The following is a 16,165-nucleotide window of genomic DNA, read 5'->3' on the forward strand; positions in this document are numbered from 1 at the left end:
GGACACCGAATATGTCCTATGATCAGACTGACCCCTGCTAGACCGAGAGTGGTCCGGCCTATATTGGGAGTCATGCATTATAGGAGATAGGGAATCCTCCTTGTGTGATCCTCCCCCCGAGCCGGCACCCTTGGGAGAGTTCCGGTCCGGCGAGGGCGATGGTGTAGGGGTTTTAGGCTTTTCGCCCGCTCCTTGACGGAGGCTTTTGCTCTTGCGGTTCTTAGCCATGGCTGCTAAGATAATTGCAAGATGATCTTGGTTAGGAATTTGGCTTAAAGATTTTTGAAAGTCTTCCCCACAGACGGCGCCAAATTGTTTCGGTTGAAAACAATGGGACCTTGCCGAAGGTCCACTAAAATGGAGAAGACTGGATTCGATCCAAGCTGTGTTGGGCCGAAGGTTTCCTGCACAGTTAACACACGTAAACTAGCCTCGGGGGTGTTTCCGAGGAAGGCCCCTCCGATGCTAAAGTCAGTACAATGTGTAAAAAGGAAGACACTATGCAAGAGAGTTTGTAGCTTGAGGCTTTTGTGGAGTATTTCTCAATGCAAGAATGAGCATATGAGTTGGAATAATCCGTGTATGAGATAATGTATGTGATGATGCATGTGTTGTTGTGTCTGATAGTGTATACGATGTTATGAGATGTCTTATGTAAGAATATGACTCTCTCCTTGAATGTGTTAATATGAGGGCTTTTATACCTCATCATATTTGGAGAGGTTGGGCTTTAGCCCAATTGGCTTACTTTGTGGGCTGACTTTTGACTTTTGAGCAATTGGAGAGTTGAACCTTGACCTTGGGCTTTTAATTGGATCATTTAGTGCTCAGGCCCAATTTTGACTAAATTGGACCCAAACACATGATATTGTGCTATGAATGTGTGACAAAGTTACATATATAAATTTGAATGAGACATGGGTTCGTTATATCATCAAAGTATATCAAACGATTTGAAAAGAAGAGAGTCTAAAGTAGTCATTTAATATTATACGTGTATTTTAAATTAATATTAAACAAGAATGTATAACAACATTGTATATCAATTAATGTATAATTAATATTTGATTTTAACTTAATATTACAACGTTTGGCTCATCGTGTACATATTTTCTTTAAATTGTATAACACATTATCACTATAATTAGGTAGCGGAATAAAGTGGGTAATATAATGCTAGAATAACTTGCCAAGTATTTTCAATCTAAGACAATTAAGTGAAATTGACTTAATTTTACATGCTCCAAACAAGTAATCAATCATAGTCGTGTTATTCTCTTTTTTTGACTAACCAATAATTTTAAAACACTATAAATTAAGAAAAGTTAACTTGCACTCTGCCAAACTAGTCTTACTTGCATGTATAAATATGTTTAGAGTACCTAATTAGTAAGAACCTAACACAATTTATTATCTTAAAGAATTAATCAATTTGATGTTAGTCAATTGATATTCACCTACTACTACATATGTCTCATTCAATAATCTTTTATGGGTGGTGTACAACAATGTTTTTTTTTTTTTTTTTTTTTTTTTTTTTTTTTTTTTTTTTTTTTTTTTTTAACAAAAGCAACTCAAAGAAAACTTACAACGAGAAATTAACTAAATTACATCTACACCAACCCGCAATATTTTGCGCTTTTGTTAGCTGATCCCTACTCACTTTCCAGATAGTACACATATCCAAAAGTCCACCCTCCTTCACTAAGACACCAGTAGTCCAAAGAAGTCTCACCTCCCAACGTAAAAGCTGAATGAGAGCCATCGAATCAGTGAAGATTGTGATGCGTCGGAAACTTTTTAGGCGAGCCCATTTGATGGCTTCTATACAAGCTAAGAGTTCAGCATGTAAAGCTGAAATGGCTTTACCATAACCTCCTCCCCCATCCTCGTAATTAACTGCATCCAAAGAATAAGCCCAGCCAAAACCCGCATTTCCAGTATGTTTCTGCCAAGAACCATCCACCATGATAATTATCTCCATATTCCCTTCTAGAGGGGTACCTGGGAGAAAATTTTGTCTTCCAATGTTGATTCTGCAAAAACCCGGTGGCTGATCTCCTGTACTTTCCAGATTACGGGGGACCGCCCTATATCTTCCTGTAGGATTTAGGAAAGTGTCAAGACTACTCATTGTTTGGTCATAATGTCTGTAATAGTCTGCTAAGTAACCCCGCTCGTTTCTAAAGACCCTCCCATTCCTGGTTAACCATAGACTCCACAATACTCCTATGAAAGTATGAAGTCTCTTACTATTGTTGGATGTAGAATATCTTCTTACTGCAAAATATTTGAATAAATAATTCTTCCGTTTTTATAGATAAGTTACTTTTGTTTTTTTTTTTAGAACAAACACTTTTGTTACACTATTACATATTGTTCTTACACTATATTTGGTGGTTTATATATAAGAAGTAAAATGATAAGGTCTTATTTGATTCACTTGGGATTGTTTGGTTACAAGAAGAAAATGGGGAAGTGGAAAAAATACTATACATAAACCTCAGGGCTATATGTAATGAACTGATGAAAAAATTAATGAAAATATAGCATCTATCTATAATATATATTAAAATGTGTTCCTAATCAAGGACATACGCCATGTGTCACCCCTCTCATCAACCAAGAAGATGTCACGTCAACAAGAAGAATTGATATATATCAATTAAAAAATATTTATGTCAAGAATTAAACTCGAATCCATGAGAATATAGATAAGAAGCTAGACCATCTTTGCTATCTAATACTTTTGCTTATTTATTCTTCTTAAATATAGTGAATGTAGGGCTCAAGTTTATTTTTATTTTTATTTTTATTTTTACAAATTATTTTCTTCAACTAAATATATAATAAAAGTATTTTAGATTAATAAAATTCATGAAAACTATAATACGAAATAAATAATATTTAATGTATAGACCCGGGGCATCACCCGGGTTATTAAACACTAGTTAATTGTACTATGGTGCGCGTGATTTCATCATGCATTTCTAAATTAATTGTATACCAAATAAGGAATGAAAGATCTTAAATGTCTATATTCATACCCCTAAGAGCTACATATAGCATTATCCTTTATTTTATTTATTTATTTAATATTTTTTTTACTTGATGATTATACGGAGTATTATTTAAAATTATTATAAAATTATATTCTAGTTTCATATATATTTATAAAATATTTTTTTAATAATTTTTTTTATAATTTAAGTTATAAACAATGTAAGTTACAAAGGTATGTATTTGCACACGTAAAAAGAAATCGTTTCATTTAAAAGCGGAGGAATTAGAAAAATACCATTATATTGACTATTATATTGTTGACTTCTTTGAGAGATTGTTATATGCATTCGGGTGCACTGTACACCCATGACTCCGTGAGTATTTTGTTCTCATTTTGATGATTGTTTTTCATTTAATTTAATCATCATCAAATGAGAGCAACAATTAACCTTGGGTATACGGTGCACCTGTATGTATATAACATATTCCAGATTTTTGTTCCCAATCCTTTTCGAAATTGACATCTAGAATTTTTATGACATCATATTATATCAGCATCTTGTATTATTCAAAGCATGGTTAATTTATAAAAAATTAATTCCACTTTGGATTATTCAACGATACTTTTTAAGTGTCAATTTTCTTAATCTTATTAGTGCTTTTGGGTTGTTCACTTAACCTTGGTCTAATAGTGTGGAGTGATGCTTCAAATTTGACATTTTTATTCTTCTTTTGTACTCGCCCACCGTTCCATTATAATGAGCACTATTTTCTCCAAGAGACTAAAGGCTATGTTGGCTCCAATGAACACCATTGGGCCAAGCCGAATAAAAGCCCACATTAGAGGGAAAAAGACCCATGTAAAGCCAGTGAGGTTCTTTCTTAAAATCAATTGGTAATAGGTGGAGTAACACACTAACAACCGTAACTTATCATCGATGATTTAGTGGGTTTGATAGATTTCCCTCTCTAATTATATTTCTGATCAATCACTACTTATTAGTAGTTAGCAAACACAATACTCGTTTTTACTTCGGGGACGAATTATAATACTATACCTAATTTTACACATTTGTAACATGTTAACATGGCACATATACTACATGACTAGGGATGTCAGTGGGGCGGGTCTAATAGGAGACCCGCCCCATCCCCGCCCCAATGGGGCGGGGATGGGTCTAGCTTTGGCGGGTCGCGGGGCGGGGATGGGTCTAAAATCCATACCCGCCATGGGTGATGGGGCGGGGATGGTTTTTATGTAATACCCGCCCCGCCTAGACCCGCCCCGCCTAGACCCGCCCCGCCCCGCCTGACCCACCCCGTACCCGCCCCTCCCCGCCCCGCCCCACCCCAAACCCGCTTTATACCCGACCCATACATGCGTAAGATAAGTGATTAATGCGATAAAATCATAAAAAAAAAAAAATGTGCTAATTGTACTGACTTACCCAGCCTAGTAGCCCACTACCAGTGCCCACCCTCAAATGCCTCAATCCCTCATTCTCAAAAACAAAAACCCTAATTTCTCAGAATTCCTCTCACTCTCTCCTCTCAATCTACTTCCACGCATGGTCACACACTCACACCCCTCTCTTCGATTCTTCTTCTTCAACCTCGTGTGCAATCGGATCTTCGTCTTCAACCCGGTATATTTCTCGTCAATTTACTTGATAAATTTTTACGTTTTTGTTTGATCTACTTGAATTCAATTGTATTAACTTTGTTTCCCTTTTTTTTTTCACAGACCACTGTCATTAGCCATTTAGCCCTATTGAAATTACTCCTAAAACAGGTTTTTCTGATACATCTCGAAAGGTAAATGCATGTTGTTTCTATTAATTGTACTGCTAGTATGTGTGTGTGTATTTTTATTCATATTGTTGTATAAAGATTTAAAATTAGTAATTGATTTCCCATAATGTTTATGGTTTTACCTTTTGGCTATGAACGTTTGATGAAGTTCTTTTGTTATAAATCATATTTGTTCATAAACCTAATTTAGTCGGCAAAAGCCTATATTAACTAAAGTTGTCAGGTCCAGGAATCTCTATTGGGGTGACATTATTAATATAGGGATTAGGGAGTATCAAGTATGTGGGGAAACTTATTTCATAATCTAACAAAATTGTCAACTCCCTGGATGTCTTTTAACCATAAAATTATTTATTTCATAATCAAATTTGCATCATACATCAGCATTATATGTAACTTGGGACTACCATTTTCTGAATTGTAAATATGTATGACAGAAAATGCATACTTTCATAGTTTCATGACCATGCAATTCATTGCAAAATATAGGACATAAAATATTGATGCAATTTGCAATAATTCTCACTTCTTTAACACTAAGGTGCAGCAGAAGCTTATAGTAGTGAACAAAACTTCAAATGGTTTTTTATTTATTTATTTATTTATTTTTAAGTTTGGGCTCACCAATTATAGAAGCTGTGCTAGAAGCATGATCTGCCTGACTGCATGTGCTATTGTGCATTGCTATTATTATTGTTGTTTCTGAGATATTAAATGTGTTCAATACTGCAGTCAATATGTCTAGTGCATTAATTGTCTTTATTTAATTTTTATAGGGGAGAATGACATCAAAAAAATGAGAATAATGCTAGTGTTCCCACTTCAGCTAGTAATACTCCAATTGCATTAGATGATGATGATATTCCTCTGGAGACTAATTCCGATCCTTCTCTCCTACCAATTACTAGTAGGCATACTTCGGCAGTGTGGTCTGACTTTAAGAGAAAGAGAGTTGGTGATGTGATAAAAGCTGAGTGCAACCATTGCTCTAAGCTACTTGCTGGTGGGTCAAAAGCAGGAACTACTCATTTGAAAGATCATATAAAAATATGTCCAGAGAGAGTATGTCAAGATCTTCGACAAACAAGAATGTTTGGTACAAAAAAAAACTTGAATGATAAGAATGACACGATGACATTGGCTCCTTATGAATTCCACCAAGAAGATGGAAGAAGAGACTTGGCAGAGATGATTATTTTGCATGAGTATCCAATTAGCATGGTTGAGCATATTGGTTTTAGAAAATATAGCAAGACACTCCAACCTGGATTTAAAGTGTCGTCTCGCAACACAACTAGAAAAGATATTATGAAAAGATATGAGCTTGAGAAGGATAATGTTGCAACCTTGTTGAGGAAAGCAAAGGGTAAGATTGCCTTAACTACTGACATGTGGACAGCTGACAACCAGAGAAAAGGTAATATGGCGGTCACCTCACATTTTATTGATAATACATGGAAGTTGCAAAGTCGGATCATAAGGTATCGTTTTCTGGTTACTTATGATTTTTTTTTTTTTTTGGTTGTCTTTGTATTGCTATAGTTTTTTGTGTGAAATTTACAATTATAAGAATTATAAGTTATGATGATAGATGATAATAATGAGCCCATATATCCACAATAGTATTGAATAGACAAATAATATATGTTATTTTCATTGGTTTTGGTAGGTTTTTATATGTCCCCGCCCCTCATACTGCTGAGGTTCTTGCTGATGCTTTGAAAGAAAGCATTCAATCATGGAATCTTGATCTTAGGTTGTCTTCTATAACCGTGGATAATTGTTCAACTAATGATGCAATGATGGAAATTTTGAAAGGAGTGTTTCCATATGACTCACTTTTATTGCGAGGTGATTTTTTTCATATGCGTTGTTGTGCTCACATATTAAATTTGATTGTTCAAGATGGTTTAAGTGCTGTGGTATCAAATGGTGTTCAAAGAATCAGGGATAGTGTTGTGTTTTGGACTGCTTCTGATAAGAGAGTACAAAGGTTTGAACAAGTGGCTAAGCAAATAGCTCCTGAGTGTAGTAGAAAGTTAGCACTTGATTGCAAAACCCGATGGAATTCTACTTATGAAATGCTTTCTATTGCTACTAGTTATAAAGAAGTGTTTGTTGTTTTAAGTGCTCGTAATAATTTATATAAGAATCCACCGACCCCTGAAGATTGGGAAAAAGTTGAGAAAATATGTGAACATTTGGAAGTGTTTAGTATAACTACCCTTAATTTTTCAGGAACAAATTACCCTACGGCCAATCTTTATTTTCCTAAAATTTGTGCTTTGAGAATTGCTATTTCTGGTTGGCTTTTTATCTCCTCATGATTATGTAAGGAAAATGGCCGACATTATGTTACAAAAATATAACAAGTATTGGGCTAGTGTGAATGGTTTAATGGGAGTGGCAACAATACTAGATCCTAGATACAAAATGGCTCTTATTCGCTTTTATTTTGCAAAAAATTTTGAGGAGCATGACTTTGAAATTGAGGTTGGTAGAATTAGTGATCTTCTACGAAGATTGGTTGATGAGTATGGGTCTAAGATGGGTAAAACTCAAGGTAGTAGCAGCCAACAAGCTTTTGATTTGGATAGTAGTAGCAAATCCAATGAGGAGACCTTTATGCAAGAATTTGCAGAATTTTTGCAACAAGATAAGGACTCAAGTCATGAAATTTCAGAATTGGATAAGTATTTAGATGCTGCTAATGTGCCTCTAGTCCAAGATTTTGATATTCTTAACTGGTGGAAGACAAATGGAGGCACATATCCCATTCTTCAGCAAATAGCACGAGATATATTGAGCATTCCTGTTTCTACTGTTGCATCAGAGTCCGCATTTAGCACAAGTGGTCGGGTTCTTAGTCCTTATCGTAGTCGGCTTTTACCGGAAGCTGTCGAAGCTTTGATGTGTACTCAAAATTGGATATGGGCTGCTTTTAAAGGTAAATAGCTAATATAACATTTTATTTAATTAATAATATTATTTATTTATTTATTTTAATTAATTAACATTGTATTTGCAGATTGTGGAGATTTTAAGGATGATAAATATGCTAAATTAGTGGGAGAATTAGAGGAAGGATTTGAAACATGTGATATCGATTCTGGAACAAGTGGACTTTGCACCGAATAATTCAAGGCCTAATGAATTTCTTCTTATGTATTTGAATATTTGTAAACTTGTAGTATTTATAATATTTGTACTGTGGACAATTTGGAGTTACTGTTTTTTTTTCCTCTTATGTACTATTAATTTTTAGTTATATAATATGCAGGATTTTAATACTAAATTGACGGGTATGGGGCGGGGAATTAGCGGGGATGGGGCGGGGACGGGGCGGGGACGGGGATGGGGCGGGGGTGGTTTTGGAGTAGGACCCGCCGGGGCGGGGATGGGGATAATTTTTAGACCCGCGATGGGGATGGGGATGGGGATGGGGATGAAAATGTGAGGCGGGGATGGGGATGGGAATGCCAAAATCCGCCCCGCCCCGCCCCGTTGACATCCCTATACATGACTAACGTTATTAAATTCTACTTGAAAAAGCATGAAAATCTGAAGTATAAAGCTTGGAAATCTTATTATAAGAAGTATATATACTACATCCGGATAATATATTGAGACTAACTTTTGGATTGTTCATTAATTTAAACTTATAGTATCTAAATTTTAATTTAATGTTAAAAATAACACTATATAGATGCATTCCTAACATATCATATTCAAGTTTTGTATTGGTTCACTCAAATTTTACGAATTTTAAATTATTAAAAGTACGAAATGATTAATCAATCAGAGAAGTGCATGTCTTTAATAACTTTCATCGATAACACCATTTATATAATAAATGTACGTATGGCATTCTTTGATAAGATCATTTAGATGTAACAACAATAATTTAGTTACAAATAAACAAATTTAAACCATTTTTGAAATCATTGTACCAAACAATTGAGCTTGGTACAAAGCATGCTCCTTTTGTTTAGTCTTAATCATCTGATACACAAGCTTGATTTCCCTGTTAATCCAAAGTAATTAAGAAAGAAAATGTCAATTTTTGTTACATGAAAACATGATTATTAGTGTGTAATAATGAGGTTTCGAGATAATTAATTAAAAAATTAAAGTACCTATTATTTGGATCAATTGTCAAAGCTCTTCTGCTATCAGCTTCAGCTTTGTCTAAATCAGAAGTTTGCAAATATGCTTGAGCTCTTCTAAATAAGGCCTTTGTGTTAACTTGATCAATCTCCAAAACCTACCACATTAAATTATATCCAAATGTTTAGTAGTTAGAATTACTTCAATTAGCATTAATCTAAATATGTCAAACCTATGTGTCTAAAACGAGTATAAGTTGTGGAAAGTTGAATGATTTCTGTTAATGAAATTCGCCTTAAAATAGGTGTATAGGATATATAAGACTAAGAGTAGGGAAGCGGGAAACAACTTGTATCACATCGCATTATTCTTGTTGTTGATACGCTAAGAGTTTTCCTCGTAAAAAGGGTCTTATACTGTCACTTTCTTTACCTTTTATGCAAAAGTAATACTAAAGTTAAAGAATATATGTGGTTTGTTAAAATATTGTACTTTGTATATAACTTTATTTCCCGGGGTTTGTTTTGACATAAAACTGGAGCAAAATATGGGCATTTAGGCTGCCAATTCCTAGCCCAAATACATACTTTTGATGTTGTAAGACTAGTTTTAGCCTTACACCAGTGTGACATGGCTTGATTTTACCGGGTTTAGGCCGAGTTTTTTGGGTGTGATCCGAGCCATGATCAGCTCCACACAAGATTGATTAGTAAAAAAAGGGTTAGAACAGACCTTAGTGCATAGTGTTGCAGCTCCAACATAGTCCTCCAATTTAAGTTTACAGGCTGCATTGTTTAGATTGCAAGATGATAGTAGCGCCTTTGTTTGTTGCTTTTCCTCATCTGAGAAATTGTGGTTGAATTCAATACATTTTACAGCCTGCATATACAAAGTGTACACCAGATTATGAGTAAATTTCCTATCAGAAAACTATTGTTAATTAATTAATACTTGTATTAGTCACTAGTTAAGTCAGATTTCTTGCCTTTTCATATTTCTTGGAAGCAAGCCAGAACTTCCCTGCTTTGAACAATTCATTTCCTTCCTGCTTCTTCTTCTCACACGCTTCGATCTTCTCCTGCTTGTCCATCTTCCAGACGGGTTTATCCTGCAGAACTTCCTTGCCTTAAACAATGGTATAATGCATTTTATTTGGACATTTCATTTTAATTTGAAGTGGTGTAGATAAATTTTCAGATTTTTTTTTCCTTGTTTGTGCTAGACAGGAGAATGTGGTAGACTCGGCTATTTTGAAGATAAATGTGAGATCACATTAGTGATCTTACCCATCGAATCCCTAAGATATTCGAGTGTCATGGATCCTTGTGGTCAAATGAAGAGTCCGAGTAACAGAGGTCACCCCACTACTTGAAGTTACCTGGGACTTAAAAGTTGCAAGAGCGCGTTTTTACCTTAGTGAAATCAAGCAGCTCAACCTCATATATAACTTTTGGATTAGCAAAAACGGTATCTGATGCTTCAGGACTTTCTTGCACATGATCAGAAAACACGAACACTTGGGACTTTTCTCCCTTCTTCATTGTCATTATTGCTTTGTCTAAGCTCTCCTCTACTTGATCTGTTACAAAATATGACAAGCATAAGATTTTGAACATATATTTTGATGATTTTGAACACATGTTTTGATGTATACACGTATTTATAATGTACCTTCTAAGCACATATACTCGAATGGCTCATCGTTAGACCCCTTTTGCTCGAAAATTACTCCATCTTCTCGTTTGCCAACATATATCACTATGAAATTGCCAATTATGCTTAAGAATTCAGAATGTAAATCCTAATCATAGTAATCAAAGATGAAAAATGCTCGAATAGTTCAGCACCTTTTACTAAAGAACCCTCATTCGGATACACAAAACCTTCACCAGCAGAAATAACCTTCTTTAGGATCTTTTTGTCACCTAGGACATCCACAACACTTCTCCAAGATAACAGCTCAAGAAGGATAGTTATGTTGGAACTTCGGGCTTCTTCGCGTCCAAATTCTACTTCAAATCCATCTGTAAATCTATCTTATAGTTGGTGTATGATCTTGTCAAAGAATTAAGCATTACATAATTACATTACCTTAAGAAAATATATTGTTTGAAGATAACTTACAAGAGAACCTAACAGAGAGCTCTGCTTTTTCGTTCCTTCTCATTGTTTTCACTGCTTTATGGATGGCAGGACATAGCTTTCCTGTGAACATACATAATCCTGGTAATTAACGACGTCTATTGACAAGAGGGTGCCCCAGTTTCTCATGGTGAGAAACAAATTTTGTTTCTCACATGACATTTTCGTAAATAAATCAACAACTTTATTCAACTGTGGAGCCCACAATAATGAAAAAGTTATTGATTTATTCACGAAAATGTTCCCATGAGAAACAGGGAATTTCTCCTACTGACAATATGATTCAGAGAAATTTCGAGTGAACTGTATGTGTTTGATTGAACGAACTTACCATCGCCTACATGAAGTTGCGCATTCTCGGAGGTAGAATGTACCGTGCCATTTTCAAGCTTTGCTTCATACTTGACTAGCAATACAAGGAAAGAACAACTTAATTTGAGTAATAAATCAATGTAATTTTAACAAGAACATTTTTTAGGCACACGTCAAATAAACTTTGACTTAGTTTAGAAAGTGACCTATTATTTTGAACACATCTAACTATTTATTGTAGACACGTTCACAAAACTTGTGCAGAAAAAACAATCCTATCGCGTATGTATGATCACCTGAAACCTCGTCGCCATCTTTAGGAGTCGCCCAACCATCACCTTCGGTTATGATCTTCTTTAGTACACCTCCATCTCCTGTAATATCCCTAATGGTGCTCCAAGATATCATCTCAACATCAAAGATGACGGTTGAATGAGGTGGAATGAGGGGCGAAAAACCGGCCTCTCCATAGGCTAAATGAGGCGGTACCTTGAAAACGGCCTTCTCCCCTTTCTTCATTGTGACAACCCCTTCATCCAAACCCTTTATAACTTCACCTGTATTATTTATATTCTTCTATAAATCTTGTCATTTGATGAGCAAAATGAATGATTTTACATTCGAAAACTAAATTATAGTTCTAACCTTGTCCCAATTTGAACTTGAAAGGAGTTCCGTTTTCATGACTTGATCCCAATGAACCATCCTCAACGTGCCCACTGTAATGAACTGTTTAACACACTTAACAATGTAATAACATACATATGTAATTACTTCCTTTTTTATTTAGCAGTTTGATTTTTACAGTATTCTTTTGTTTCACTTTGACTAGTTTTGATGATTTATGGCTAATGCAGAAATATACTCATGTGGAATCTTGTTATATTTGTCTCGATTTATACTGTTTTAATATCAAATGTTTGTAATTTTTACGCATCGATAATTAAAGATTAAAATCAAGTATCAACAAACGTGAAAAGATCAGAGAAGTGGTACAACTATGAAAAAAAAAGAGGAAGTATAACTTATTGCTCTCTTAAGTTAAGAATATGAAATGATTTTACAAAAAGACCATTAGTAATGGTAAAATCACTTCATTAATATAATTTAGCTAATTACATATATATATATATATATATATATATATATTAATATAATTTAGCTAATTACATATATACATATATATATATATATATATATATATATATATATATATATATATATGTAACCGTAAAGTGGTACAACTATGAAAAAAAAAGAGGAAGTATAACTTATCGCTCTCTTAAGTTAAGAATATAAAATGATTTTACAAAAAGACAATTAATAATGGTAAAATCACTTCATTCATATAATTTAGCTAAATACACATATATGTATATAGATATCTAACCGTAAACTACTTTTTCTTACAAAGAATTAATTATGACGACAATACATTTTTTTTCTTCATCCTAGACATCTACGAATAACATAAAATTGGGGTGATGACTAACTAACAAACATATAATCACATTAAAGTCGATAAATATATTTCTAGTTTTCATTTACCTTATTATGTGATTAATTTTGGAAGTTGATGAAGAATAAATAATGAACTCTACATGTAAGAACAAAATAACACAATAAATGTAATATAACATGGCTAGTTAGTGTAAAGTGCATAATATAAGTGTATTACATTAGAAAATCAACTTCAAGGTGAAATAATCAAAACTCTACGTAATGATTTGGGTAAGCTAACATGAATAGTCATAAAGAATCGTACAGTAAAGAAACAGACAAAACTTTATGTAACCAATAATAATAAAAATTACAAGCTAAGATAGATTATTGAGGATTACCTTCAACTTCATCACCGGGAAATGGTGTTTGCCAAGAGTTCCCATGACGTAGAATCCTCTTGGTAAGTCCATGGTTTCCGATTTCTTTCTCGGCTAACGGTGAAGTTAGAGGTTGTTGCTCATGAGTTTGTGGGTTGGAAATGGTTGGGAGGGAGTCCTCCATGTTTGTTGAAACTGAGAAGGACAAGGAGATAAGCCGTTTGTTTCCCTCCTTTGGATTTTTTGTTTCAAATAAAAGCAATAAATACATGTATTCATTAAACGACACCGTTCCAAATTTTACTATCTTGTAAAATCATCTAAAGGTTTGGGCCACAATTTGGTTTTACTATCCTTTAATTTGATATCATCGTATGAAATTTTGTTAGAATATATTTTAGCTATGTATAACTAAAACTATTCATATCAAAATTTGTCTTAGACTCATAGGAGTTAAGGTGAAAAAGTGTACATATGTTGCATGTAAAGGATTGTGATTGACAATCTAAAGTCAAACACAATATTAGAGGCATAATCATGAGCTGTAGCTATGCCTTGATTTAAGGAATTCAATTCCATTATCATAGCTGTAAATGTAATTATTCCTTTGATATTATCCTCCTTGATTCAAGAGGTTGTAATCTTGTATTACCGTATTTAGTTAACTCTTGTACTACTATATATATATACTTTGTGAATATTCAATGACAAAAGTATCCTTCTTCCATCATTCTCTATATGGTATCAGTCGCTTGATCCAAATTAAAACTCAATACTTCAATGGCTCTGTCAAACCCCAACACCTCCTATCAAATTCCCAATGGCAATGATCCCACAAAACCATTCACCTTTCTCAACATTAACAATGCCAACAGGCTTACCGCTACAAACTATCTTTCATGGAAAATGCAAATTGAGGCCATTCTAGTTGGTCATGATCTCTACCAGTATGTTGACGGCACTCTCCCTTGCCCTCCTCCTACTATCACCACTGATGGTGTGGAAAAACTCAATCCCGACTTTTCCTTTTGGACTCGTCAGGATAAGCTTCTAATAGGTGCTTTAATTGGTACCCTCTCACAAAACCAATACCCTCTTGTCTCCGAAGCCCGAAGCTCTAAGCAACTTTGGGACATTCTTGCCAAGACATACGCCACACCTAGCCGTGGTCACATTAAGCAACTCAAAGATCAGTTCAACCGCATCACTAAAGGCAACCGAACCATCACCGAGTTCATGCAATCTGTCAAGGCTTGTGTAGATCAACTTGCTGCCCTTGGAAAGAAGATGGAGCATATCATGAAGATATAATTGATCGAGTACTCCTTGGTTTAGATGACTCATACACCTCTGTCATTGAATCAGTGAATGCTAGGGACACCCCCATCTCCTTTGAAGAGCTACATGAAAAGCTAATCAACAAGGAGCTAGCAATTCAACAAGCTCGTGCAGACACATCCCTCCCTGCCACCGCCTTTGCTACTACCACAAGGAACCAGAATCGCAACTATAGCCGCAACAATGCATCAGGTATCCTCCCTATACCTACCACTTATAACAAACAACCTCGTCCCTTTCTCGGCAAATGTCAGTGGTGTCGAGAACAAGGGCATGTTGTTTCCCATTGCTCCTTGTTTAAACAACAATTCCCTACTGCCACACCTCCTCCTCAACCACCAATGCAACAAAATCGTCCTTACTCCAAACCGTTTAGTTAACTCTTGTACTATTATATATACTTTGTGAATATTCAATGACAAAAGTATCCTTCTTCCATCACTCTCTATATTGCAAACTTGCAATTAATTAAAATGAAGTATATGTTCATAATCATTATCATATATAGTACTTGCTTTTAAGGGGTAAATTAACATTTACTCTTTACGTTGCCAATAGTTCAGGGCCAAACCAAGGCATCTTAAGACGAGATAGCTAAGGATGGACCAAAGCATGAATGAGATTGTTCTAGCATCAAGTAGGCCTCTCATGTTCTTTGGGTGTTTGGGAACCCTCGGAAGCACCTTGATGAAAAACCTTGATAGGTCTAATAGTATTCTCCGAAAGCTAAATTTGAAGGCTATAATGCAAATTAGACTAATTTTAGTTTTGGGATACTGTGTCAAAAAATCTCGGGATTGTTGGGGATTCATACCGGAGTTATATAATATTGTTGAAATCGTGTATGGGTAGTAGTCGGTCACATATATAATGGCTCGTGGTGACCTTGAGTCGTCAAATTCACAATTTAAAGGTAAAGTACACTGTTCCAACCACCTAAATGGCCTCTTGGAGTCTTATGAGGTCCATGAAAAGAACCTAAGCTTGTCTCCTTATAGGGTTCTGGAAAAGTAAATAAATTGTTTAAATTTAATTTAAAGGTTATAATACACGCTTTAAGGCCAATTTTAGAGTTATCGAGACCCAGTATCCAAAACTCTCGAGATGGTAAGAAATTCACTCGAAGGTCATATAATGTGGTTTGGTATGCTATTTATGACCGCTTGTTGGTCACTTAAAGGCAAGAGGTTCCCAAGAGTTAATAATTATTAAGGGAGATGTGTACATACACAATCAAATTGACTATATAAATAATAATTGGATGGTAACAACCACTCAAATAGACTCTGGACTTCTCGGGGTGTCATGGGGTCCATGAAAAGCACCCAATTTGTTTCCTATATGGGTTCAAAATAATAAAAAAAAAAGTCCAAAACAATACACGAAATAGAACCTTGGCCATTATGAAAGTTTTGGGACCCGATGTTAAAACTTTTAAAGTGATTATAGAAAATCTATCCAAAGAACATATAATATTGTTTTGAACCATATGTGCTACCACTTACCTAATTTTACCAAACACGATGATTAAAAGAAGCAAAATTAAATTCCAATATCAATTAACCCTAACTTTAAGTCTCTAATAAGATTCTCAAGCTATTACAACACTTCAATTAGTCTAAGGTACACCC

At 34.8% G+C, this 16,165-nt stretch overlaps 3 protein-coding genes across 3 annotated transcripts; 2 read left to right on the top strand and 1 right to left on the bottom strand.

Moving 5' to 3' along the window:
- Positions 1-5,616: 5,616 nt before the first annotated feature.
- LOC110710663 (zinc finger BED domain-containing protein RICESLEEPER 2-like) lies at positions 5,617-7,482 on the top strand. Its single transcript, XM_021888992.1, has 2 exons — positions 5,617-6,296; positions 6,485-7,482. Exons 1-2 carry the CDS (start codon positions 5,905-5,907, stop codon positions 7,140-7,142), a joined length of 1,050 nt encoding a protein of 349 aa, XP_021744684.1. The 5' UTR covers positions 5,617-5,904; the 3' UTR covers positions 7,143-7,482.
- Positions 7,483-8,629: 1,147 nt separating this feature from the next.
- LOC110710662 (70 kDa peptidyl-prolyl isomerase-like) lies at positions 8,630-13,435 on the bottom strand. Its single transcript, XM_021888990.1, has 12 exons — positions 13,218-13,435; positions 12,022-12,105; positions 11,673-11,933; positions 11,396-11,470; positions 11,047-11,127; positions 10,770-10,946; positions 10,594-10,680; positions 10,335-10,501; positions 9,908-10,030; positions 9,655-9,801; positions 8,952-9,079; positions 8,630-8,839 (listed from the first exon to the last, which is right to left on the bottom strand). The coding sequence occupies exons 1-12, from the start codon at positions 13,378-13,380 to the stop codon at positions 8,740-8,742; spliced, it is 1,593 nt and encodes a 530-aa protein (XP_021744682.1). The 5' UTR covers positions 13,381-13,435; the 3' UTR covers positions 8,630-8,739.
- A 541-nt stretch (positions 13,436-13,976) lies between these two features.
- Positions 13,977-14,507, top strand: LOC110710608. Its single transcript, XM_021888934.1, has one exon. It carries the CDS (start codon positions 13,977-13,979, stop codon positions 14,505-14,507), a length of 531 nt encoding a protein of 176 aa, XP_021744626.1.
- The last annotated feature ends 1,658 nt before the right edge of the window (positions 14,508-16,165 follow it).

Source organism: Chenopodium quinoa, unplaced genomic scaffold, assembly GCF_001683475.1.
Source record: "Chenopodium quinoa cultivar QQ74 unplaced genomic scaffold, ASM168347v1, whole genome shotgun sequence".
Classification (NCBI taxonomy): Eukaryota; Viridiplantae; Streptophyta; class Magnoliopsida; order Caryophyllales; family Amaranthaceae; genus Chenopodium; species Chenopodium quinoa.

Excerpts from the sequence above, each read along its gene's own strand:
- LOC110710663 (XM_021888992.1), top strand. The coding sequence starts at position 5,905 with ATGTTTGGTACAAAAAAAAACTTGAATGATAAGAATGACACGATGACA. Across the intron at positions 6,297-6,484 it reads TTGCAAAGTCGGATCATAAG|GTTTTTATATGTCCCCGCCC; the intron begins GTATCGTTTTCT and ends TGGTTTTGGTAG.
- LOC110710662 (XM_021888990.1), bottom strand. The coding sequence starts at position 13,380 with ATGGAGGACTCCCTCCCAACCATTTCCAACCCACAAACTCATGAGCAA. Across the intron at positions 11,471-11,672 it reads AGATGGCGACGAGGTTTCAG|TCAAGTATGAAGCAAAGCTT; the intron begins GTGATCATACAT and ends TTGTATTGCTAG. Across the intron at positions 10,502-10,593 it reads CGAGTATATGTGCTTAGAAG|ATCAAGTAGAGGAGAGCTTA; the intron begins GTACATTATAAA and ends ATTTTGTAACAG.
- LOC110710608 (XM_021888934.1), top strand. The coding sequence starts at position 13,977 with ATGGCTCTGTCAAACCCCAACACCTCCTATCAAATTCCCAATGGCAAT.